At 38.1% G+C, this 25,915-nt stretch overlaps 1 protein-coding gene across 3 annotated transcripts in view; it reads right to left on the bottom strand.

Annotated features, from left to right (window-relative positions):
• Positions 1–3,503: 3,503 nt before the first annotated feature.
• Positions 3,504–25,915, bottom strand: part of smurf1 (SMAD specific E3 ubiquitin protein ligase 1) — a 44,674-nt gene continuing 22,262 nt past the window's right edge. Inside the window, exons 2-18 of one of the 3 annotated variants that reach the window (XM_058769848.1) lie at positions 20,362–20,400; positions 15,753–15,861; positions 15,453–15,586; positions 15,225–15,290; positions 14,767–14,842; positions 14,314–14,552; positions 13,501–13,585; positions 12,241–12,387; positions 11,717–11,918; positions 9,808–9,911; positions 9,431–9,545; positions 9,060–9,238; positions 8,312–8,449; positions 7,829–7,949; positions 7,158–7,359; positions 6,569–6,644; positions 3,504–5,835 (exon numbers count right to left, since the gene is read on the bottom strand). In XM_058769848.1, coding sequence (XP_058625831.1) covers positions 5,736–5,835; positions 6,569–6,644; positions 7,158–7,359; positions 7,829–7,949; positions 8,312–8,449; positions 9,060–9,238; positions 9,431–9,545; positions 9,808–9,911; positions 11,717–11,918; positions 12,241–12,387; positions 13,501–13,585; positions 14,314–14,552; positions 14,767–14,842; positions 15,225–15,290; positions 15,453–15,586; positions 15,753–15,861; positions 20,362–20,400 — 2,132 coding nt within the window. In that variant the 3' untranslated portion in view covers positions 3,504–5,735. Of the gene's footprint in view, positions 5,836–6,568; positions 6,654–7,157; positions 7,360–7,828; positions 7,950–8,311; positions 8,450–9,059; positions 9,239–9,430; positions 9,546–9,807; positions 9,912–11,716; positions 11,919–12,240; positions 12,388–13,500; positions 13,586–14,313; positions 14,553–14,766; positions 14,843–15,224; positions 15,291–15,452; positions 15,587–15,752; positions 15,862–20,361; positions 20,401–25,915 lie in introns of all 3 variants that reach the window. The other 2 variants (XM_058769847.1, XM_058769849.1) reach the window with 2 other exon arrangements.

The following is a 25,915-nucleotide window of genomic DNA, read 5'->3' as shown; positions in this document are numbered from 1 at the left end:
AGGAGGGATACCTTCCAGCGTGTTATCAGCGTTCAGTTCAAAAGCCAGTATCTCTGATGGTATGGGGGTGCATAAGTGCATACGGTATGGGCAGCTTGCATGTTTTGGAAGGCACTATGAATGCTGAAAGGTATATAAAGGTTTTAGAGCAACATATGCTCCCCTCCAGACGATGTGTATTTCAGCAGGACAAAGCAAAACCACATACTGCAGCTATTACAACAGCATGGCTTCATAGTAGGAGAGTCCGGGTGCTGAATTGGTCTGTCTGCTGTCCAGGGGTCTCATTTATAAAACTCTCCTTAGATTTCATCATAAAAGTGTACGTACACACAAAAGCTAGATTTTGCGTATTTTGTTCAGATTTATAAAACCATGCGTACGCCAAAACCTTCGCAAAAAACTCCACCCCGACTCCTCCCAGAAATCACGTGACACATGTTTAACACCATCAAAGGTACAAGACATTAAGGAAATAGGAGATCCTGACTGTAATTCCACTTAGGTCATAGCCTACACATTAATTTTTATTGCTAAAAATTATCCAGTATCCTTGTTACGTTTTATAATGAAATTATCCATAAAATCAAAACGGTTTAAAATAGTTGATCTCATTCTTTTACATAGGTCATATAGTATTTCAGTTGTTTTAAACAATTCAAATCAAATTAAATTTATGCAGTTTTGCTGATCAGGGGAACATAAGGTGAACATCTATTTTTAGTGGAAACAGCTGATATAATAGGCTTATATTTTTTGCAGTGTAAATACAATTGTCTGACTTGGATTTTACTGAAAATATTTTAAAAAGGAAATGTGCAAATCTTACCGTTTTCTTTTAATGGTATCCTTCAAATACAGTGGTATTTTTTATAATGTTTTGGAGATGCCTTTACACGACATCAACACGTCCGTGCAGCTGTGGTTGTACAGTAAGATATTATCATTGGTCCTATTCAAACCGGACAATGGACTGAGCGTTCGACCTCTGTATCCAGCTGTGTCCGCCATAGGCTAATGTCGAAGTAAGTGCACATCATGATCATTGTTCTCGTTAAAAAAAAAAAAAAAAAATTCCTCGTAACATGAGATCTGCAGTTTAGTTTAAAAATGAATTATTGTGCGCCTATTAGCACTCCTCGCTGTCATTAAAACATAGGATGCCACATGAAAAGTGATCAAATGCATCCACTATATGTCTAAATTTAATTTTGTTTAACTTCTGCGTAATGACTTTTTGTAATTTCAGTGTTTATCTGTCAGTCCTCTGTCTTGTGTGTCATGTGTTCCCGCCTCTTGTTTACATATTTGGTCATGTTCCTGTCCTTGTTAAGTGTGTCTTGTCCAGCTGTGTTTTAGTAATTATCAGTAATTGTCTTGTGTATTTAGTTCCTGCCTGTTTAGTTAGTTTTCGTCTGGTCTACTCGTTATTCCTGTCTGTGTTAACCTTGCCTTGTCTTGCCCTCAATGCCCTGTCATGATTAAAGACTATTATTTTGAAGTTTAACCTCGTCTGCGTGTCCCTCGTTCCTCCCTGCTGTGTGCACCGTGACATTATCTCCATTAATTAGAGTGGAATATTTATTGTAAATGCATATCGAAATGAAAACGCAGTTTAAAATCGTTTACTCCATTACTTCTCACTCCAAAAGAGTTCGTACGGTGCATACATATTTACGCCAATTTTATTTTTTATAAATCCGGATATGTGCGTGGAAAATTGCTTAAGCATATTATATGCCCATTTTGTGCGTACGCAACGTTTATAAATGAGACCCCAGATCTTTCTCATAGAGAACATTTCGCACATCATTAAACGAAAAATACGTCACCCTGCTAAAAAAACAAAACAATAGAAACCATCACAGAAATTCTAATGGTTTCCATTAAAATACCATTATAAACCATTAGCTTTTTCCAGTAAAACCATTACAAAATTCCTTTTTCTTTTGTGTTTTGGGCAGGGTTCTATCGGTTTTTTCAGCAGGGGCAAAGACGACCACAAACTCTTCAGCAGCTGGAAACCTATATCAGGCAAGAATGGGACCAAATTCCAACATCAAGACTCCAGAAACTCATAACCTCGATGCCCAGACATCTTCAAACTGTTTTGAAAAGATGAGATGCTACACCATGGTAAACATGCCCCCGTCCCAACTATTTAGAGACCTGTAGCTGGCATCAAATTTGAAATGAGCTTTGTGCATAAAATTATACAATTTCTCAGTTTAAACATTTGTTATGTTATCTATGTTCTATTGTGAATAAAATGTTGGCTCATGTGATTTGAAATTCTTTTAGTTTTCATTTTATTCAAATTTTTTAAATTTCCCAACATTTCCGGAATTCGAGTCGTAGCCTACTACAGTGTTGTTGGACAATTAAGAAAACGTATCTGAAAGTAGGCTAATTATAAGCAGTTATTATTATGATTATTACAAGGCAATTATATTTTCCTTGACTTAATGACAACAGTTTTCTAATATAAATTTAGTTTTCCTTCCATTTTTTTTAATGTATTGTCTACACATTTAGTATTTTGACACTGTTGGACACAGTAAATCTATATAAAAGGCCATAAATTGAAAATGCCCACATGGGGCCAATTGCCTCAATTCTGTTTGTAAAGACAATAATCTGAATGTAATTATAAACCAAGCCTGCAAACAGTTTGGACACAAGGCACTGCTTGTGCTCACAGTTGCCAAAGCACATCATGTCCCGAGTCACCTGCTCCTTCATTTTTTTTAGTTAAATAAAACAAAAGCGTGCATAATTACAAGGGGCGGCTGTCTTATTTTACTTAAAGGAGTTAGTCCGCCCGAAAATTTGTTAAAAATTCACTCACCCTCAGGCCTTCCAAGATGTAAAACAGATTTGATGAAATTCAGCATTACATCACTTGCTCATCAATGGATCCTCTGCAGTGAATGGGTGCCGTCAGAACGAGAGTCCAAACAGCTGATAACAACATCACAGTAATCCACAAGACTCCAGTCAATCAATCAACGTCTTGTGAAGTGAAAAACTACGTGTTTGTAAGAAACAAATCCATCAAGAGGTTTTTAACTTCAAATCAATGCGTCTGGCTAAAATATGAGTCTTCTATCTTTGGTGTTGCTTTCTCCAGTGAAAAGTTTTGATGCGAGACGACAATAGGGTGGTTCAAACGTCTTAATGGATGCATTTCTTACAAACACAGTTTTTTGCTTTAAGATGTTAACTGATTTAGTGTGGATTACTGTGACGTTGTTATCAGCTGTTTGGACTCTCGTTCTGACGGCACCCATTCACTGCAGAGGATCCACTGGTGAGCAAATAATGTAATTTAAATTTCTCCAAATCTGTTCCCATGAAAAAACAAACTCGTTTGCATCTTGGATGGCCTGATGGGGAGTACATTTTCATTTTTGGGAGATCTATTCTTTTAACATTCATTACTAAATAAAAATTGACAATATATATGCAAACAAAGACCAAAAAATGAGCAAGGAGAAATAGATTGCAATTTAGTTTCTTTAATATAATCTTATTTACACTGAATTTTTTCAGAAATGTTTAGTACATAGTAAGTTACATTACTCTTGCATCAAATAAACAATGACACTCAGGACCTAATAATTGTACAATGTGATGATACTGGTCACATTACTTGGAAAAGGTTTTTCTTTAGAGAAATATGAAAACAACTGTAACTTCAGGCAAAGTCCATACTCCTCTTCAAGCTCACTAGCCATTCCCACAATTACACAACATTAAACATCACCTCTTTTGTCTTTTATGCAAGTTTAAAAATGGTTCACCACTCTAGGCATTCACGGTCTTTTGGAAAAACAGAAAACTTCATTTTTGCACACTTGTCAAAGACACAAATTCTGACCGATCCGATACACATTAAGTGAGGAAAGAGACATTTTAAGACAGAACCAAGAATATAAAGGTGATGGTTTTTATTGCATATATCACAAATATGAACATGACCACCGGGGCCCAGCCTACATCACTTGCTAACTCCATCCAGGTCAAAGGTCGGGGGAACCCGTCCTCTTAACGTCCTGAAGAATCAGCAGCAGGTTTAAATACTTTGATTCATACATAAAATAAGAGATTAGTGTACAGCTTTCACAAGAACTCAGCCTTCTCCGAAAACTATGAAATAATGGTAATAGCAGCAATACTTAAAAGGACATTACATGGTAATAAATAATAGGTTTAAAAAAGAAAAAGAAAGAGAAAGGGAAAGAGACAAAAGTGGTTGAAGAAACACTATGAGTTTGGCTCATCCATTACATTTACAAATAATAATCTGGTGCCATGCACGTCAAGCACTACATAATGAAATCCAAGACACTCCCCTGCTCTTTCACCAGACCAAACCCCACTCCACCAGAGTCTGCAGATGTACCGCCACAGCTAAACGCTCGTCTACAGGGGAATAAACACTCCATGACGGGTGATTGTACACGTGCCAGCGAAAGTGCTGAATGTTACTTGAAGCAGTGGTTTGAATGAAGGAGACACACGAATAACAGTCTAGAGTTGAATTTCATGGTACGTTACTTTAAAACAGTTAATGCCAAGTTACCATATGATAACGGCTGGATTCATTAAAAGAGATTAATGGGGTCCATCAAAATTAAGGACAAAAAGAGCTTCTTCAAAACACTCAACATCCGTTTTCTTTGCAAAACTATGTTTAGGAGTCCACTTTAGGGGTGTTAATGGACACAATGGATCAGAATGTTTTTCAAGAAGGTGATTTGCTTCAAAATCTGCATATTAAAACACCATTCATTAAACATTACCTTTAAAAATAGGTCTTTTGTTGACAATGGAGGAATGCTCACTGAATAAAAATGCCATAAAAAAAAAAAAAAAGATTTTGTGTGACGAAAATACTGGCTCGCTCAGGAAACCGCAGACTTTGCAAGGGCTTTGGGTCCTTCTCTAGACTGCACGTGATCGTTGTGCTTCAGTTGAGGAACATTAACACACAGGTGCTGTGAGATTCACAGTTCCCACAAGAGGACTAAGACTCGCCGTTAAGCATGTTCTTGATCTTAGACAAAAAAAAACAAAAAACATTTCAATAATACATTTCAAGCAATCGAGTTAATTTCTACAATGAGAACGCTGATGTGTACAGGAAATGGATATCACTGAAATGCCATCCTATAGTACTGAACAGGACACAAGGAAATTAAGTCAAATAAGAGACGATACCAAGCATGACAACACAGACCACCCTTGTCCTTCAAGATGCATTTGCTGTAGGTAAACTGGTTTAATGGTCACAGGCTCTGTGTATGTTAAAATACTCCACCTAGACTAAAACGTCAGCTCTATTCATGTAGACCACAGGCTCAGCGAGGCTCTACTGCAGCACATACATACTCGCGTTACAGTCAGACGCTATCAACCCACCGCTTCAGTGACAAAGACAATACGAACTGGACTTTTGAGGAACAAAAGAAACGTTGATCAGATTTCTCTGTAACTTATTGTGGTAATGTGAAACAATTCCCGAATCACGTTGTGAGGAATCATTAGTCTTTGAGAGTTTTGCCCTTGGGTGGTCACTCCCCTCCGTTGCAGTTTCCGGCTGGCGGGTGATGCTGAAGTCTGTCAGGAGACACCAGTTCGTCTGTCCTGGAGAAGGGGAGGGGGTGAAAAGGATGGCTGGGGCTGTTTAGTGGGTTTGCTGCCATTGCTGGCTGGCTGGACAGGGCAATCGTTCACTCCACTGCAAAGCCACATGTCTCCTCCACGGCTGTCAGGAGCTTCTCATAGAGCTTCTCGTATGACTCGTAAGGCGGGATGTCGATCCGGTTGAAGCTGAAGCAATATGAGAAAAGCCAGATCAGTATTTCAGACTTCATTCCATCTTAAATGAATCCTGTCACACATTCGTATGGTATAATTTCAGAAAAGCACCAAATAGTGTCACGTGATAATTTTCCACCACTCCAATTCTCTCTGAACCGTAGACGTTTTTTTTTTTTACAACTGTGCCTTTAAGAAACACTCGTTTCTATGTGAAAAGATAGTAATGGTTGTGAGATTTCTGTAGAGTGAGTGAAATATAATTTGTACTTTCTTGATCCTTCAATAACAGCGTCCCAGCGTATATTCATCTGTGTGAAGTTCAGAATTTTTTTGCAGCTTAGTTTCAATAAATGCTTGTTCTAGACTAGAAAGGACAGTTTTGCGTGCTGAAGGTTAAATTATGGAAGTACATACATTAGAGGGTCATAGTTAGGGGTCTGTTTTTTTAATCTTTTTGAAAAAAGTCTCTTAAGCTCACCAAGGCTGCATTTATTTGATCTGTTTATTTGTGCTGAATTTTCAGCATCATTACTCCGGTCTTCAGTGTCACATGATCCTTCAGAAATCATGCTAACATGCTCCTCAAGAAACATTTCTTCTTATTATCAATGTTGAAAACAGTCTTTTGTTTCAAATGATAAAGAAAAGTTTGATTCTTCATAAGACAACAGTAGTGTGTATTACATTACTTGAAAAACATAGTAGGCTTTCAGTATCTTCAGTATCTAAGACTAAATCTTACCATGTGTGGGCTTTGGGCAGGTTGTCTGTGTTGGCATCAATTAAATGAATAGTGAAGAGTCTTGGTCCTGCAGAACCTGTAGAACCTTACAAAGATACATTCTAGTTATCACTGTTCACCAAATCATCACACTCAACAGAAGTGAGCATGAACACAAACTACTTTAAAAAGACAACATGAAATCACATTCACAACTCATTTTGCTTTCATACTGTTAATAGTAAATCAGAATATTCAGCAAGGTGTAATGCATGGTTGAACTGATATCTTTGTTCGTACAGGGAATTTGTTAAACATGTTAGACTACCGCTTTATCAATTAAAATGGTTAAAGAAAAATCGTTCAGACAATTTCATAATGCACATGTACATTTTTTGCTTCAGAATAACATGCACCAATGAATTGTGCATAACTTTAGGGACAATTCGATACATTCTGGTTACATGTTGCTGTTAGTCAGGGATTAAGGCCACTAGGATTAAGGCCGATACAAACTAAAAAGTGTCAGACTAGGAAGCTTAACATTGACGGGCGCAATCTGTCATCTATCAGGTGTATTGAAAGTGCACATGGCTTATCCATTAGCCACCTTGCAGTGCTTTGAAGCCTTGTAGAGGGACGCGTGTGGAGCCTGTGACGAACTGTAGCAATCTGCCTCTCCTCTCCTCGTCAAACGATTCAACCGCCTGCCAGAACCACTTCACTATGTTACTGTCAGCTACACAGTGCTTCAACCGTGTGTTGGCCTTCCAGTCGTTCAGATCGATCTTGCCCAAACCTCCGATGATCAGCTACAATGCAGAGAGAAACAAAAATGATTTTTGACCTCTTCACCACATTTATTGGTAGTAAGGTGAATAAAGAATTATGAAGAGGGGGCAGGGAACGGCCTTTGATTGAGTAAGTTTGATGGAGATACACTACTCCTCCGGTTTAGGGGTCAGTAAAAAATTACTGCTGTAAATTAATGCATTTTTGATCAAATAAATAAATTAAAAAAAAGTACAGTAAAAAGACATTTATAATGTTTATTAAATAATTTCACCATTCCTAATAGCTTCTATAAGAGCAATAAGAGTATAATGTCTCTGATTTCAGCTGAAAAAAAATTAAAATATTTGGTTGAAATGTCATATTTATAGTGTTATGACTCTCCTATTCATTATATACCACAAATGTTCATCTCCCCCCTTTTGACACTAGTCAGAGCAGTGTCTTCATCAGCCTATCCACTGAGCATGTCTGAAATATCTGAATTACCTCAAGTTCCTTGTTGTCAAAAGGCTTGAGCAGATGCTGTGGTATGAGTTCGTTGAAGCCCTTCTGCAGGGCGAGGAATTGGGCCTCAATGCCTCGCATGAATCTCCAGTTGACATAAAGCCTAACAGAGACACAATCAATCATTAGAGCTGCAGTGGAACATGGAGAACACTAAGAGGCATCTGCACCCCACAGTCCTCCATTAGCAACCTCTGATTCATTTCTATTTGGCAATGACTCGCCAAATAGACACAATAAAGACTCACATAAAAATTGACATTCCACTAACATTCTTGAGCAGTAGCTTATATATCCAGGGTTCACTCAATCAAATTGACAGTGGAAAAAGCTGTGAGGCTCCTAAAACCTCTGCCAAGCCCAACTAGCCATGTGACTGCTGCCCTCTGCTGGATGACTTTCTCTGAGAGTGTGATCATGAATTTGCTGTGTCTGGTCAGCCCACATGTGTGCACCGCTACATACCTCACATATTCTTTCTTGTTCTCCTCTGTGACCGGGATGTTCTTGCCGTTTGGTTTCAGCTCATGTTGGAGAAATTTACCAAAAGCATTATGCTCCACGCAGAAGGTGTGGTCCAAAACAGATGTGATGTCATTCTCTCTAAAAAGACAAATATAGTAAAGTTATTTATCCTGTTGCTTACATTCAACAGGCTACCCATTATCAACATAAAAATATGAAGCTGGTTGTTTTAACCAATACTGAACCCAAAATACACCTGGACATTTCACTTTTTTTTTTCCTTATGAATTTTCGGTTGTAATTCCCAATATTTGAAATGGTGATTTTAATTACATTCTTATTAAAAAAATTATTATTATTACATTTGAATTAGCATACATTAAAAGCAGCATAACAAATACTACCACAGAGTTAAAATGCTTGAAATTGTCAGACAAAAATTGTACTCAAGTATGAATTTCCCTACAAAAACAATTACATTAAATAAAATAAATCCTATATATTCTATACTTGTGTCATTACATAATTTGGATAGGTTTATAATTCTATTTTATTATTATTATAAAATTTGAAAAAACTGGTGTAACCTTTAACTGGTGCTGTAGATATTTTAACTGTTATTTTTTTTATTTTATTGAAAAGTCTGTGAGAAATGAAAAGCGCTCTCTCTTGATCCTGATTTTCTTTAAGCAAAATAAATTTAATTCCATAGAAACTGATCTGGACATTTCTTATAAAATTCACTCACAGTATCCAGACGAGGCTCTTGTGCAGCTCTGGGTCCACAGTCTCAAGGTCACAAAGCTGGATGGGCTTCCCCAGGAGCTGCTTGTAGAAGGGCAAGGTGAAGCCTCCATTGATGTAGTGCCCATGGAAAACAGCCAGACCCATAATCCGCCCAACAAAGTGGAAGTAAGACAAGTGGTCCTGAAAAAACAGCAGAGGGCGTGAGAGGAAGGTTAATGAGGCACTGAAGCAACAGAGAACCGCTTGGTGAACCTTTTAAGCACACATGACAACCATATGTTGTGAGGTCCAAGAAGCACAGCCTATGCTAAATTTCTTTACTGGGTCTTGTTTAGAAGAGAAATCCCAAGCACAGGTCGCCGCATGACTTACAGGGTTGATGGATGAGTCTGGGTTGATCTGTAGTGTGTAGATGTTATCAGTCGAGTACTGAAACAGGCCGTAGTATGGATTCAGCATCTCATGGCAGAGGAGATACAACCATTCCCTGGAACAGGACAGGAATTCAGATAGAACTCATATCTGAGTCTTGCTGGCTGTAGTTCAGTCTAAACTCTGTGCTCAACAGGGCAACACCTGCAATATCATGAACACGATACCCTGCATGCTGATAAACCTGGCTGAGATTCAGCCTAAACTGTAAAAATTATAAAGTCAAGTCTGGCGTATGAAAAGAGATGAGGGAATAATGAGGCACAGGGGAAATTAATTAATGAGAACCTTTCGCATGGAACAGATTCATATGCTACCTAGCAACTCCACCGTAATCCAGCCCCTCCTCTCCTCTGAACTTCACCATCAGCCGCTTCTTCAGGTCTTTGGGTCTCATCTTCATGATCTGTCTATAAGACTCCTATTGCACAGATAGAACAGAAGAGAGACATATTTCTGAGTGATACATTAATTTACATAAATTATACATTAAAGAAGTTATAAATGAAACAAATTTAAACTAGCTTTAAAAAGAGACCTTTTTAAAAATGTCTTTTAAATGTATTTTCTGAGTAAAAACATCTTAAACTAGCTTAAAATGTGTCAATTTTGGCTATAATTGATCCTGATCAATGATCCTGATCAGATATCTGCAAATACATTGCAGATATGCTCACTGAATATAAACCTAACAGACCACTCAGATCATTAGGATCGAGTCAGTTAGAAATACCAAGGGTTCACACAAAACAAGGGGAGTCTGCTTTTAGCTCACATTTAAATCCAGACTCAGAACTCATCTATTTAGCTGTGCATTTATCAAATGAGCACTGTGCTACGTCCGAACTGACTGCACTATATTTTATGTATAATTATTTTCTATTTTTAACTGTTTTAAATTCATTTTAAATCAATTTCTAAATCATGTAAAGTTTCCTGTTTTATTGTTGTGATTATTTTATGATTATTTTACTTCCTTTTATGTAAAGCACTTTGAATTACCATTGTGTATGAAATGTGCTATATAAATAAACTTGCCTTGCCTTGCCTATAATGGTTATTATCATTCAAAAAATGTTTCAAAGGATGGTTTCAAATAGCAAGTTATTGCACTACCATTCAAAAGTCAAAAGGTCATTATGATATTAAAGAAATTAATTTTTTCCAACAAAGGGATATAAAAAATTGATAAAAAGTAAAAGACAGTAAAGACATTTACTGTCTTTTATAATGTTATAAAAAATTTATACATTTCAAATTAATCTTGTTCTTTTGATCTTTCTATTCATTAAAAAAAATGATAAAATTGTACCACAGTTTCTACAAAATCATTAGGAACCAGAAGTGTTTTCAACATTAATGAGAAATGTATTAATAAATCAGCATATCAGAATAATATAAATAAGAATCACGTGACACTACAGACAGAAAACTCAGCTTTGCCATCACAGGAATAAACTGCATTTTAAAACACTCAAATAGAAAAGAGGGTAACATTTTAGTATTTAGAGACTAATTCTCACTATTAACTAGCTGCATGTTAGCATGCCTATTATTAAAATATTGGCAGTTTATTAGTAATTATAAAGCACGTATTCTGCACGAGCATATTTTACATCCCTAATCCTACCCAATACCTAAACTTAACAACTACCTTACTAACTATTAATAAGCGGCAAATTAGGAGTTAATTGAGGCAAAACTTGTAGTTAATGGTTTGTTAATGGTGAGAATCGGACCTTGAAGTGTGACCGAAAAGAGTTTTAATGCAATTTTAAATTTTCATCAATTTATATATCAATTTAATATAATTTTTTTTACTGTATTTTTGATCAAATATATGTAGCCTTGGTGAAAATAAGAGACTAGAATCTGGGATAAAAAGATTACAAACCATTTTCTTTTCTCTGGAATAATGTGCACTGATGAGTCATCCACAGGAATACCAGTGACGTGCATTTAAGTACAGAATAAAAAAATAATAGACTTGCTCTCCTAAAATGATCTCGGTCTCATATTGCTGTGACCAAAAACTGCAGCATTACTTAATATACTGATAATGGCATCCTACTGTTGGAAACCAAAAAGCAAGCATCCAGTGTGCAAACCTAATCGTGATGCATCCCTAGTCACTTCCAATGACAAAAACAGTTCCACAGTGCTGTTAGAACTAAATTATGCATGCACTACATGACTGGCATTATTCAGCTGTGCAACTGCGAGTACCTCAAAGATCTCCTCACGGGACACTTCTATGCGGCAGTGGCCGGCTTGAGGCTGCTGCAGGGAGAGCTCATGGCGGAGAACTTTGAGTTTCTGAACCAAATCTCTTTCGTAGCGCACCGGTAACTCGCCATCACCTTCCTCCATTCCAACTTCCATCTGTATGGGCAGAGCCTGGCTTGACTCCTTCACCTGAGAGTGTTGGCTGCTCATCACATGCAAAACACGCACAAATGTCACATGTGTACCAATACATCCAAACACTGATAGCAGTTTAATCAAGCCATTGGACCCATGAAATTTTCATGCATCATTTGGGTTACACTCCCACTAGGGACGATTAGGAATTAAATAAATGTTGAGAATTAATTTAATAAACCTTTATACGAGCAAGCAATTATCATTACTAGCAACTTTAATTACACAAGGATGATTTATTCATTGTGGTGAATAATTAATAGGATAATTTAAGAGCTGGGGTGAGTAATCAGATGTTATGAGCAGAGCCGATGTGAAAGATGTTTTACCTCATGATGTGGTGTAACCTGGGGTCGGTGAATTGCGTGGTTCTATTATTGTGGTCGACAAAATAAATTCGTCCTGACACAGTGCTCCTGATCTCCCAGCCGGGCGGCAGAGGGCCCAGCTCCTCACAACTCACGCTGTTCAAATCCCTGAAGGAGCAAGCGCACCCATCACACCTGGTGCTCAACACACATAATGGTGCCCCAAAACTCTTTCTATCCTCTTGCAGGGCAGGAAATGAACTTTTTTTAAGCAAGCCACAATGGCAGGTGAATGCCCTATTTTAATAGAGATTCAGATTTTACCAACCATTTAAATTTTTGTTAATTTCAAAAGAGTGGGTAAGATTTTTTAAGTTTTTGAAATGAAATCTCTGCTTAATATTATGAAATATTACTACAATTTAAAACTTATGTTTCTATATTAATATATTTTCAAATGTCATTTATTCATGTGGTGGCAAAGCTGAATTTTCAGCATCATTACTCCAGTCTACAGTGTCACATGATCCTTCAGAAATCATTCAGAAACATCTCTTACTATTATCAATATTTAAAAGAGTTGTGTCGATTAATATTTTTGTGGAAACCATAATTCTTTGAAAGGACTAAAGAAAAGCATTTATTTGAAATAGAAATCTTTTGTAGCATAAAGACATTATGGTGACTTTTGATCAAATTAATGCTGAACAAAAGTTATTTTCTCCATGTAAGTAGTTATTACCATGCTATTACTCCATGTTATTACCCAATTAAAAAAAGCAGCCCAGGAGCATTACAAAAGACAGTCACCGAGTAGACCGACTTTCCTTAAAGAGATGTTGGCGAAACTGAAGATGAAAACAAATAGTGAACTTCAAAACATACTCACGTGTGTGTGTGTGTTGAATATACAAACATGTTATTTGACCAGTTTAAGAGGTCACATGCAATAGTGACAGTTAAGGCAAAACAACCTGCCACTGCACAAAAAGAGTCTACATTTAGCTGGTGGCATGTGTTGATTTCCCACCCTGCTCTCCTCACTAACAGGCTTCTCGCATCCCTTTCTTCATGCTTCTGAGGTCATTATTATGACGATGAGGAAATTATTAAGCTTCACAATGTCAACAGTAGCAGCTATTAAGTGAGATTGCTGATTATAAAGTTAGCTGATTGTGGACATTAAAGAGCTACGATTAGAGTGATATCACAAAAGCAGCGAGGAGCAATCAAACTGGGGCAATCGTTATTTCAGCCAAGGCGGGTGGTGATTAAACCTACCGGGGTATTCTGGGATCATGCCAGGTGCTCACGCCAGTCTGTGTGTGCAGAAAATAGACTTGGCCCTGCACGGTGGTCCTTTGCTCTGCATTAGAAAAGAGAACAGACACATCAAGAGTGAATGAGCCACAGCAAACTCAGATGGCAGTTTACACGTAACCTGAACGAGCGCCAGGGCTCCTGAGCTTCCAGTTCTCAGACGGCACACAGCTAGTGTGGCATGTCTAGTCGGAGATTTAATTACACTGGCGCCGTCCACTGGTCACGGCAGAGGACTAGACCACAACACCAACAGGGTCAGGCACGGTTACACTCCAATGAGGGGCTTTACCACAGCCGATCCACCTGTGTAATGCGGGCCGCAGTGCCAGAGTGAATAGACTCCTTTCAGAGCTCAGTCTCTCCAGTTCAATGCACTTCAGTAGCCTCTACCCTGATCGCTAAGCTGTATTAGTCTCTATGGACTCCAGCAGTACTGTGGGTGAGAGATCAGGTATACGCACTGGGGATGTGCAAAACGACAGTTTTATAGTTAAATATTTACATAAACCTGTTCTTGCAAAAAACTGACAAGCCCTTCAAAAAAAAAGAACAGTGACCAGCAGATTATACATAATAACAGGAAAATTGCTCGCACCAGGCAATTTTCAGCAATTTGTACTGAAAAAAGTGAATTTGTTATAAAAAGCAGTGCACTGATGGCAGTACCAGTGGTGTTTTAAAGCACCGACAAAGAAATTAAGCTAAACAATCAGATTGGGTAAATTTCGCTAATCAACCATCCTGACCAATTTCTAACGTGCTCAATCTTACCGTAACCCTCAGGGAGGTCGGGGGACTGGTGTCCGTGTGGTCTGTTTTGGGGGGTGTGTGCATGCCCTCGGGAATCTTGGTTTCTAATGCGTTGTGCTTGGAGCCGTTGCTCCTGATTGGGCGACTCAAGTGCACGGCAGTTGCCCCCGCCAGCGGCTCCTGTAGGATCTGTGTACGGCATGGGCTCTTCCATGAAGCAGCTGAGAGGCCGCCCGGGCCCCGAGTCTTCAAAGACAGGTCTGAAACATACACATATATACAGAGCAGGTGTTAAAACACATACAGCCACACAAACCTTTCAATGGGTCTTGGTATTGATGATCAAAACAGTGATGAACTGTGAAACTAACAGGTCTTTAGGAAGCTCAAATAAAGTGCTTTATCTGGGCAGGCAGCCAGTCCGTGCCTAAAAAAAACAAAAAGTGCATCCTCCAAGACAAAAATTTGACTCACCCTTCATTCTCTACCAGTCCTCTACAGTCGACCACAGGCCCTCCACTGCCAATTCTGTCTCTGGTCTGCAGACTCACTACAAAAAGAAAGAAAATGGTTAAAGAAAGTCATTTAGTTCAAATACTGATTCAGCCATTTTAATTTTCATTAGTTTGATAGCAGACATTTGAATTTAGACACTTCAATGACAAACAAAAAAATTACAAAATAAAACAAACAAATAATGCTTTTCTCAGAGCTAACTTTACTTTAATGAGCCAAATTTCATCTTAAATGTTCTGAATGAAAAAACTCCATTTGTATTGTCTTTCTTTAAATTAATCACTCAATTTTTGTTATCTAGTCAAGTGCAAATACATACTTATTTCAAAAGTGTCGCCGAAGTGGCTATACACATATTGGGCCCACTGTATCTGACAAATTCTGTACTAGTTCTACCTGCAGTGTTTAATACGTACCAACGATTTGTCCACGGACTGCATCACTGTCAGATGGGTTCAACTTGCATAAGTCTAAACGCTGGTCTGATGGTGAGATAGATAAATGACAAGATGTAATCAAACTAGGCCACCAAACTTTTATAGACTTCAGAGACACAGCTTAACACAAATTTAATGAAGACATGTAACGACTGTGATACGGCACAATGAAGAGATTACGGCAGGCTATAAAAGTATCATACTCACAGCCAGTGTCTTTTAGTCTGCTGATGGCATTGGACAGGAGCCGCACACAGCCTAAGAAACCCGCACCCTGCTTCTTATGGATCTTCTTGTGGTTCCATACGCTAATGGTGATGGAATCGGTCTTCCCAATATACCTGTGGAAAGATTCTCTTTAGCAATTTCCTCCTTTTAAAATCACTAGCTAATAATGTTTCCATTATTTTAAAGATTAACCACATGACCGAAACTGAACAACATCATGAACACCACTGAGTACATAACAAAAATTAGCCATGAGTAACTTTAGAGGAATTTGCTCACAGGTCGTAATGCTGATTCCACTTGGGGTCCAATGTGCTTTTGACTGTGTCTGTAGAGTGGCATTGACCCGAGCCATCCACCACCACTTTGGCGAAAGGATCAGGCAACCCTACAGCAGAACGACAGTGCGGCAGGAAGACAAATAAACAACAGAGGACAAACTCGGCCGTCACACACTGTCCTCACACTGCCCTTTGAAAAAAAAAATGGTTACAATCTGGACAGCTAAGCAGCTTCCACAATGACAGCTGCAAATATTTGGATGGCTTTTCAGATCCCCAGACCAAAAAGAGTGACCATGGAGCTACTGGCTTTCAGTTGCCAAATTACAAAATCGCTTACACAAAGTCTCTGAAAGTCATTTTACATGTCATTTTTTTTTTTTATAGTTATATACGCTAGGATTTTTTTGAATAAATTTGTGTTCCACCTTGATTTTGTCAATCTAGTGATCCTGACTGTATTTGTGCCACATAAATATCTCTGTTCTGTTGGAATACACTATAGGGTCATTCCATGTTAACTCAACCAGAGCTCAAATTTTTGATTTTGCTAATATTTTTTCTGAAGAAAGAAACATGTATAGTGATGATAGCCAAATATTAAATGTTATGGATTTATATTTACTAAGTAATCCACTATTTTGTGGAGGGGGGTCAAAATGGCAATTTTCACCTGAGATTCAGTCAAATTATAGGGCGGTAAAAATGACTTAAGAAAGATGGCAGCATCACAATGTTATTTTTACACAGAGATTAGTAGGTCTGTTAGTAAAATATGTTGACTTTAGCAATCTTTGTTGCATTATATGCCAATGGTGACCATTCGAAAATGGGGAAACAGCACTAAGTTTTTTTCTCCAAAGTTTGCATGCCTGTAACTCAAAAAGTTTTAAAGATATCTTAATGCCCTTTTAGATATTTGGTCTTAAACTTTCCTTTTGGCATCTTTATTTTTAAGGCCCTATATGGTTCGGTTCCAGAGATATTGAAATTTGGTCAAAAACCAAATGTGGGTCAGTTTGCAAAAATATGATACTTCTTTTCTTTTAAAGAGGAATGTCTGAAGAAAAAATAATGTTAAAACTAGAGATGTATCTTGTTTCCTTCTGTCAGGACAACTGCATTGAAAATACCTGTTTGAGTGCCATAAATATTATTTTACCAAAGTTTTGCGTGCCTATAACTCAAGAAGTATTAAAGATAATCGCAATATGATTTTATATTCTGATATTATGTTCTTAATAAACTTTTCTTTTGGAATCCTAAATTTCAAGGCCCTACATCATTCAATCCCAGAGATATGGGGGTCTCAATGAGGCTCCATGTCCAGATTGTAGAATATTACCCATTTGCAGTAGCCCATTTGTATGCAGCTGATTCTTATTTTATTTAAAGAACAATGTCTGAAGAAGAAATAATGTTCAAATTAGAACTGCATCTTGTTTCCCTCTATCAAAATATTTGCATGGAACATACATGTCTGAGTGAGAGGTACATTACCTTGCTCTCTGTAATCTATTCATAAGATTCTATATTTGAATCAGTTTCCGTGATATTTGAAAGAAGGGATTTTGTTCATTTTAACATCTTATGCAGCTACTAAAAGTTTAAATATGCAGTATTGTTACGTGTTTTAAACTAATCCCATGCCTCATAGGGAAGTTACTTTCTCCACACATTGTATTCACATCAAACCAAGATTTTCCTTACCTGGATTATTAGAATTTCTTTTTCTTTTTTAGTGTTATAAAATATGAAGCATCATAGATCAAGTAGTATCTACTGCTAAAGGGCATATTTGGCAGAATCACTGATAGTACCACAAACATTTAAGGTCTGTCACACTTGAAATAATTAACACTGGGTAATTCAAACCCAGGGTAAATGGAATTCTTCACACGGTTCATACTATATCTAGAGTTAACAGTAAATCCTGGTCATTCATAATCTAACGTGTCAGACTGTACAATCCTAATCCCTGGGTTACTGTTATTATTTGCATATTTGCATTGTCAACAGTGATGACTAGATAAACAAAAACCACATTTGGTTTTTGATCATTGAAAATGGGTAGGATACTAATTTTGGACATGGAGCTGCACTGAGATCTCGATATGTCTGAGATTAAACCATACAGGGCATTAAAAATTAAGATTCCAAAAGAAAGTTTCTTAGGAACCTGAATCTAAAATCATATTAAGATAACTTCAATGAGTGAGATAACACCCAAACAACTATGTTCTATGCAATTGTTTTGATAGAGGGAAACAAGATACTATTCTAGATTCAACATTATTTGTTCTTCAGACATTCCTCTTTAAAAGAAAATAAGTATCATATTTTTTGCAAACTGACCCACATTTGGTTTCTGACCACTGAATGTGTGTACATTTTAACGATTTACGCCTGGAGCCATATTAAAATTCCAATAATCTCTGGAACCGAACCATATAGGGCCTTAAAAATAAAAGATGAAGAAGGGAAAGTTTCAAAACACAAAAGAGAAAAATCACTCACTACTCTTGACTGAAAAACGTTAAAGTTGATTTAATAGGAATCAATCTATATAGTGTTTTATTTTTATATTTGTTGATTCAATTTATTGAATGCTCCTGCTAAATACACCTATTGTACCTGAAAATAAAACACTGTTTTATTTGTATAGTATGTGTATTTGTAATGTGTATCTTTGTTCTCATTTTTTAATAACAAAGATAAAATAATGACAAAGATTTTTATCTTCGCCCACTTTGGCCTAAATATCAGCCATTCTTTTTTAATATTTTTGTTATCTTGAAAGGTTTTGTCTTTATAATAGGGAAATTAGTTTGGCTGTAATGCTCAGACAACTTGCAAAATAGTAAAACCAACATGACAAAGAATCGTGAATTGTGATTTTTCTTAAAAATATCGTGATATTATATTTTTGCCATATCGCCCACCCCTAATTCACACCCAAGCAAAGTCCACTCTTAAAAATGCTTGCACCTTACAATTGGTTGGCATAGTGTACTGTTAATGTATGTGCTTAAAAATAACCAACAGTATTTTTGTAACATATTTGAATCTTTCTTATTATTTAACTCATATGAATGAGACTGATTCGTTAAGGTGTTTGATTCATTACAAAAACCAGTAATTTGCTCGAGAATCAGACATTATGGGTTAGATGAAATCAGATAAAAGCGCGTATCAAAGTTTTCCAGTCTGTTACCAACAGTAATGAGATTTTAAATTGCTGTCATAAATGTTTATTTTTGTGTCACTTTTGCAATCATTTTAGGTGCAGTCTGGAGTCCTGTATTATGTTGTGTAGTCATAGACTTGGCAATGCTTTTTGCTCAGTCTCATTGAAAGGACAGTCTCATGCTCTGTGGACCGTTCATTCGGCAGCACAAAGCTATGAAGAGCAATTCCACTGAAAACATTTCAGTGAGTGGGAAAAATGACCACTGAAAAAAATACATGCTGCATCTGTTGTGGAGCATTAATGCTAATAATTTCATGTATAATTATCAGGGACAAGTGGTCTTGTTTTGCCTGTCTTCGTCATACATTCTCGTGTGGCCTTTTGTTATACGAGAAGCATAATGGACATGGCACAGAAACAAGATCTATGAATGACGCACACCAGGCATTTGAATAATATGTGGGACACACACTGACGAGGCCAGTGGGGCAAACAAGCCTGTCAGTCAGAGCAGCTGGGACGGAGAGTTTAGACTGCAGAACAGTGAAGTGTGCTCAATGCTGTAGTGGGTGGAATCTGATGAGGAGCCACTGAATGAGGATGTGAATTCCCCCAGTGATAAAAGCAGCCAGTGGGCGGCTCTGAACAACTCAGAGGAGAGAGGCACTAATGTTCCAGTATCACAAATGGTTCATACAGCCATTTCTGAGGGGTATTCAAAGTCGATTAATAGCTTACCCAAAAGTGCTATTTCAAACTCTTTTAACTTTTTGTGAAACACAAAAGGTGAACTTGAATATCCTTGCAGGTCTTTTCAAACTGAAAGTGAATGAGGAGTGTTGTCAAACTCCAAAATAAAAGAAACCGTAAGTATCACTTAAATGCTTCATACAACACATGCTCTAAAATTCATGGTTTCCGAAAACATTTCATAGCTTTGTGTCATCCTTCCACCCAAACTCACCTTGGCACATTAATTAAAGTTCAAGAGAGAAGTAATGACAAACAATTTGTGAACTGAATTGTTCTTTTCAAATAAATGGTTGATCCAATTCGCAAAATTGGTCTGAATGATTTTAAAGCAGTTAGTGCACTGCTGTGTCAGGAAATAATGACTTCAATTTTAGTCTTTTACTTTGACAAAGTTATCAGAATGACTTCAGAAGACTTTGAAAATAGTCCACAATTAACATGGACTACTGCTATCATACATTTATTGCGGGGTTTTTTTGTCCGTTTTTGAAGCTTTAATTACATGGAAAAAAGCAACAAGCACATTATTAAAAATTTTTCCTTTGTTGTTTATTTTTAGTTTGGAGTCACATGAAGGCCAGTAAATAGCAAAATGTAAATTTTGGGGTGAACTTTAAGGTACATAAAGGATTGTGAAAAAGTAGGTGAAATGAGGTATACTTACGAAAGAAGTCTTTCTTTGCCAGATTCTTGGCACATAATACTGAAAGAGAAAAAAAATCATTATCAGCCCAAATCATTCAATAAATCAACAGATGCACCACTTACAAACATGGAAAACAAAAAAATTGAAAGTCTGATGCATTTAGAAGCTTTGCTGCTGATGTGAGCATGAATGAAAACAGCATTTATCTGCAGAGACGGCTTTAAAGACAGAGCTGGGCCTCATTCCACTAACTGACATGATCAGGATCCCTTTCCTCTAGTCCCCCAAAAGGGGCCACTGGGGCCGTCCAAGCACAGCCTGCACAGAATAAATCAGACAGACTTCCTCTCAACGCTGTTAGTCAGCACCCCAAATCCACAGCTTTTCCCTGGATATGTAAAGCTTAAGCCATCTGCCTGAGAGGGATTTTTATTTTTTTTTGTCTTGGCTAGCCTTCACCTAATGTGAAAATATCAAAGGTCATTCTGTGTTAGGCTGCAATGCGATTTCACGCTTTTCAAAGGGATTTGGCGCTCTTAAGAGAAGCAGCATTTGTGAATAAGGTTGTTGTCAGCTCATGTTTGACATGCTGTGGTGTGAAACGGAGCAGGTGTGGTCAGCAATATTCATCTTCTCAAAAATGCACTGTGTACATAGGGGACAAGGCAATAGCAAACCAATGACCTGCATCATTTTGGACAAGAAAAAATGTACACAACAGTGCAAACTAGTGCAAAAGCCTATACCGCACTGCAGTCAGAGCACAATGGGAAGCAGTGGGGCATCATATGCAGTGCAGCTTGACAATTGTTGATTTGGAATTGTCTGGTTTGAGCGTGTGTTACTGGACAAACAGAGGAGAGTTTTTAATTTCTCCCATGAGGTCACAGGACTAATTCATGCGTGCTGCTGTCAGAACAGGCACAGTACAAATGAATGCCGCACAACACATGACATGGTAAACACAACTTTGCATGGCAACCATCCAATTTATGAACATACTAATAAACTTTAAAATGGTTGCAATCTGTCCCTTTCACCACTTTACATGGTTACCCAAAAACATTAATCTGATAGCTGAGTAATGGTGCAGAAAAATCTTTTACGTCCAATCGCTCATATGACCTTGTTCAGTGGGGTTGTGGTAATTATTACACTGGGGACCATTGCCCCACTGGGGTCAGTTTGGCCAAAAATGAAAATTCTGTTATCCTTTCATGATTCCAAATATGCAGAACATTTTTAATGCGCAATACAAAAAACACATTTTGAAAAATTTCCATGGCAACACAATGAAAGTCAGTGGAGTTCAATGTTGTTTTGGACCCCAATGACTTTTATTATATGGAGGATGCAGCGGAAATATTCTTAATAACATCTTCTTTTGAGTTCTGGAGAAATGTTATACTAGGGCTGGACGTTATGACATAAAATCAAAACCTCGATTAACTGAACATTTTACCTCAATAACAATTAATGAATGATTATTTCATTTATTTACCCTCATAGTTCACTGACAAGGTTTATACTGTAAATATGCTCAACTATTAAAGGTGGGGTATTGTTTTCTAATGAAAGAGTGCATTTCTTATCTTTGTGAGTTTAGAATAATTGAAGCATTTCCAAGTAATTATTTACGATTATTCATTGAATATTTCGAACAACTGAAATCAAAGCAAACATTTCTTGAAATGAATGCATATGTAAATGTAAATGTAAATGTAATGTAATGTAAAATGGATACTTTCACATTAAAAATGTAAAAAGTACATCCGGTTGCTCAGATGACTCTGTGTTAAGAGTTCTATGTTGCTTCCATGCCACTGACTGGTAGCCTTACTACGTCAGACTTTGTACTTCCGCTCAATTTCATTTCGCTTCTGTACTCAGTCTGATATAACAGACCATCTCCCGGTTTATCTCCGGCTCCGCAGCAGCCGGCCAATCAGCGAACAGAGGGCGGGCTGAGAGCCGTGACGTAGACGCTAAGCGCCGAATTTAAGATTGTAGTTTAGGTGAGGGAAATCTAAAACAACAGCGGACACGGAGACACGGGATGCCGTTCGCTCTGTTGTGGAGAATATTCCCGGCATTTGCCAACTGAAGCCCGAACAAGAAGAGTGAGAGTGTATTTTGAATGGAGGTGATGTTGTGGCCCTACTCCCGACAGGTTTATCAACTGTTACCGATCATCAGCGAGAAACTGGGGAGGCCAAAGTTCGGCAAGGCGATAATTGTGGATGCGTAGATTTACTTCACATAATCTGCAAAAGTCGTTCGCAGCCATCTTCTCTCCGGTATTTGGCTCGATGGTTTTGTTTTCGCCGCATACCTGTGTTTACAGCAGAAGTTCGAGGTGGCCGAGCCGTCGAATAACATACGTCATAACCAACCGTTATGTGATTGGCTTACGGGTACACCAATGATTTTAAACTTCAGACAAGCGTCCGCCCACGAGAAAGTAAAAGCTTGTCAATTATGCCCTTCCAGACTCTCTCTACAAAGCAAAGCGAAGTAGCAGAGTTTGGTATCACCAGGCTAACTGACTGGACAGAGTCAGGTGGCTACTAGGGATGGGACAATAAATCGATATGGCGATATATCGCGATTCTTCTCCATGCGATACGAGAATCGATATCTGGCGCCAAATATCAATATTTTAATTAATACAATAAGGTGCTCTAAATAGATTTCCCTGTTCATAGCGTCTAAAAATGCGCCATTTCCAGTTTTTCAAAAGCTCTCTGACTCTGAGCAAGTTCCATGAACCGCGCTCTCTATATGAAGATGGGGAAGCACGAGGAACCCGAAGGATAAACAGATTTCCAGCCACTGTATTAGCTTTACTGCTATATATGTTTATGGAGATGAAAACTAAAAAACTGCCCCAGAACAGCTATCAGCATGTACCATAGGCACCGATCACATTATTATTGCAGAGTGCATATTCAGTTCATGAGTAGCCTAACCTCTCCGCTCGGATCGCAGGTGGATTTCCCTCACTATATGAGTGAGAGAGAGCGCCGCCGGTGCATCCAGTTTTATGTGAACAATATCTCTCAGATATTACAAGTGCGCGTTATGCTGTGTGAACAGTGGGCACCGACCGGCAGAAACATAAATCTGTACATGGCATGGAGGATGAAACAAAACCTTGTCAGAGCCACAATATGGCACAGAAGTGTGCAGTGTGTGTGCTTGCCGCGCATCTACATTTGAAATAACGAACCTGAGCGTGCAAAAGACGCGATGTGAACGGCTATTTCTTCGTGTGGAGCTCTGTTTTTATGATGAGAGTAGAAAGGTTGAGAAAGCACTCCAGGTCAATTTTGAAATGTCCCAGGTTTATATTATATCGATCTATCTATCTAGTTTTTTTTTTCTTTCTTCTGTTTGATAAGCAGTTAAATGTGTTTGTTTACACACAGAGAAAAAGAAAAAGTGTAATCTTTTAAGTCCAAGAATAAAATGATTAATTTAGCCTACACAACATGTTAAAATTGATTTGCAGAACTTTTTTTGCCGTTTTCTAACAGTTTGGACTTGAAGAAAGAAAATTTACACAACCTTTTCACAGGCATTTTGTCAGGCAGATATCGTGATGTATGATTATAGGATTTTCTAGAAATATATAGATTATCGCAGAATCGCTGTATCGTGATATTATCGTTATTGTGAGCCATGTATCGTGATTATATCGTATCGTGAGGTACCCTGCGATTCCCACCCCTAGTGGGACATTTTCACAATGTCCGTCTATGCATTACCACCAACGTGCACGTTCTCGTTCAAACTCCCGTATCAGGACTCGATATAAGGAATGCCCGAAGGCACAAGGCTAGCATAAAAGACGGAGTTTTCTGCGCACGCACACAGACAGCCACATCTATACACCATATGAATACTAAATTGAGCTCTCTTCCGCTTTGTGCATGGATGAATAAATACAGACAAATTTTACTTAAAATTTAAGCGTGCGTCAGCTAGGGGTGGGAGAAAAAGATTCTCCGATGCATCACGATTCCCCCCGCATATCGCACGTGTGCACACTAGAGACGCGGCGGGCTTTATTGCACAGAATTTGCGCTGAGAGACACGTGCGCACAGCTTGACAGTGTGTGCTTTAGATATGCTTTAATTTATGCCGTTTGGAATGCAGTACTATTAGATGCACGAAACTCGCGCACTGACAGACTTTCACGTGTGCTTTGTGTATTGTTTGTCCTGAAGCTCGATTGCGGCAGCGGTTAAATGCACTTGCATTTTCTAATACTTTTATATGATATATTAATGCAGAGGGAAAGAGAGAACTATAACCCATAACTATTGTCTGTAAACTTTCGGATATTTAAAGAACACATTTTAAATAAGTATTTTTTTTTTTTTTTTTTTTAAAGTAGCCTGCTTATATAATTAAAAAAAAGTAAATTTTGCACAAAATAAATTTGATAATTTATATGAAAATGTAGCCATGTGCAATAATATTGAAAACTGAGGATGTGAGGTATTGTGATATTGAGTTGATAATGATAATCGTAATTGAATTGTGAAGATTCACACCCCTATTTTTAAATGGCAGTACTAACACACAGAGATACCAACTGTAAACAAAAAGCATAGAATCTGCAATTTTGGGTAAAATGTAAAGTTGTAAAGTTGCACAGGAGAAAAATTAATTGGGGGAAAAAATGTAGATCAAGAATCGTTTTGGAATCGGATCGTGACTCCCAGAATCGGAACCTGAAGATTCCCACCCCTAGCGTCAGCAGACGTCACTGTTTTAATGGCATAAATGTCTTTTTATTGTTGTTAGCATACAGTATCTCACAGAAGTGAGTACACCCCTCACATTAGAAATGACACTTTGCTACAATGTAAAGTAGTGAGTGTACAGCTTGTATAACAGTGTAAATTTGCTGTCCCCTCAAAATAACTCAACACACAGCCATTAATGTCTAAACCGCTGGCCACAAAAGTGAGTACACCCCTAAGTGAAAATGTTCAAATTGGGCCCAATTAGCCACTTTCTCTCCCCGGTGTCATGTGACTTGTTAGTATTACATGGTCTCAGGTGTGAATGGGGAGCAGGTGTGTTAAATTTGGTGTTACCGCTCTCACTCTCATATACTGGTCACTGGAAGTTCAACATGGCACCTCATGGCAAAGAACTCTCTGAGGATCTGAAAAAAAGAATTGTTGCTCTACATAAAGATGGCGTAGGCTATAAGAAGATTGCCAAGACCCTGAAACTGAGCTGCAGCATGGTGGCCAAGACCATACAGCGGTTTAACAGGACAGGTTCCACTCAGAACAGGCCTCGCCATGGTCGACCAAAGAAGTTGAGTGCACGTGCTCAGCGTCATATCCAGAGTTTGTGTTTGGGAAATAGACGTATGAGTGCTGCCAGCATTGCTGCAGAGGTTGAAGGGGTGGGGGGTCAGCCTGCCAGTGCTCAGACCATACGCCGCACACTGCATCAAATTGGTCTGCATGGCTGTCGTCCCAGAAGGAAGCCTCTTCTAAAGATGATGCACAAGAAAGCCCGCAAACAGTTTGCTGAAGACAAGCAGAC

Source organism: Onychostoma macrolepis, chromosome 03, assembly GCF_012432095.1.
Source record: "Onychostoma macrolepis isolate SWU-2019 chromosome 03, ASM1243209v1, whole genome shotgun sequence".
In the NCBI taxonomy this organism is placed as follows: Eukaryota; Metazoa; Chordata; class Actinopteri; order Cypriniformes; family Cyprinidae; genus Onychostoma; species Onychostoma macrolepis.
Note: the sequence above shows the minus strand (reverse complement) of the source record. Positions and strands in the feature narration are given on the sequence as shown.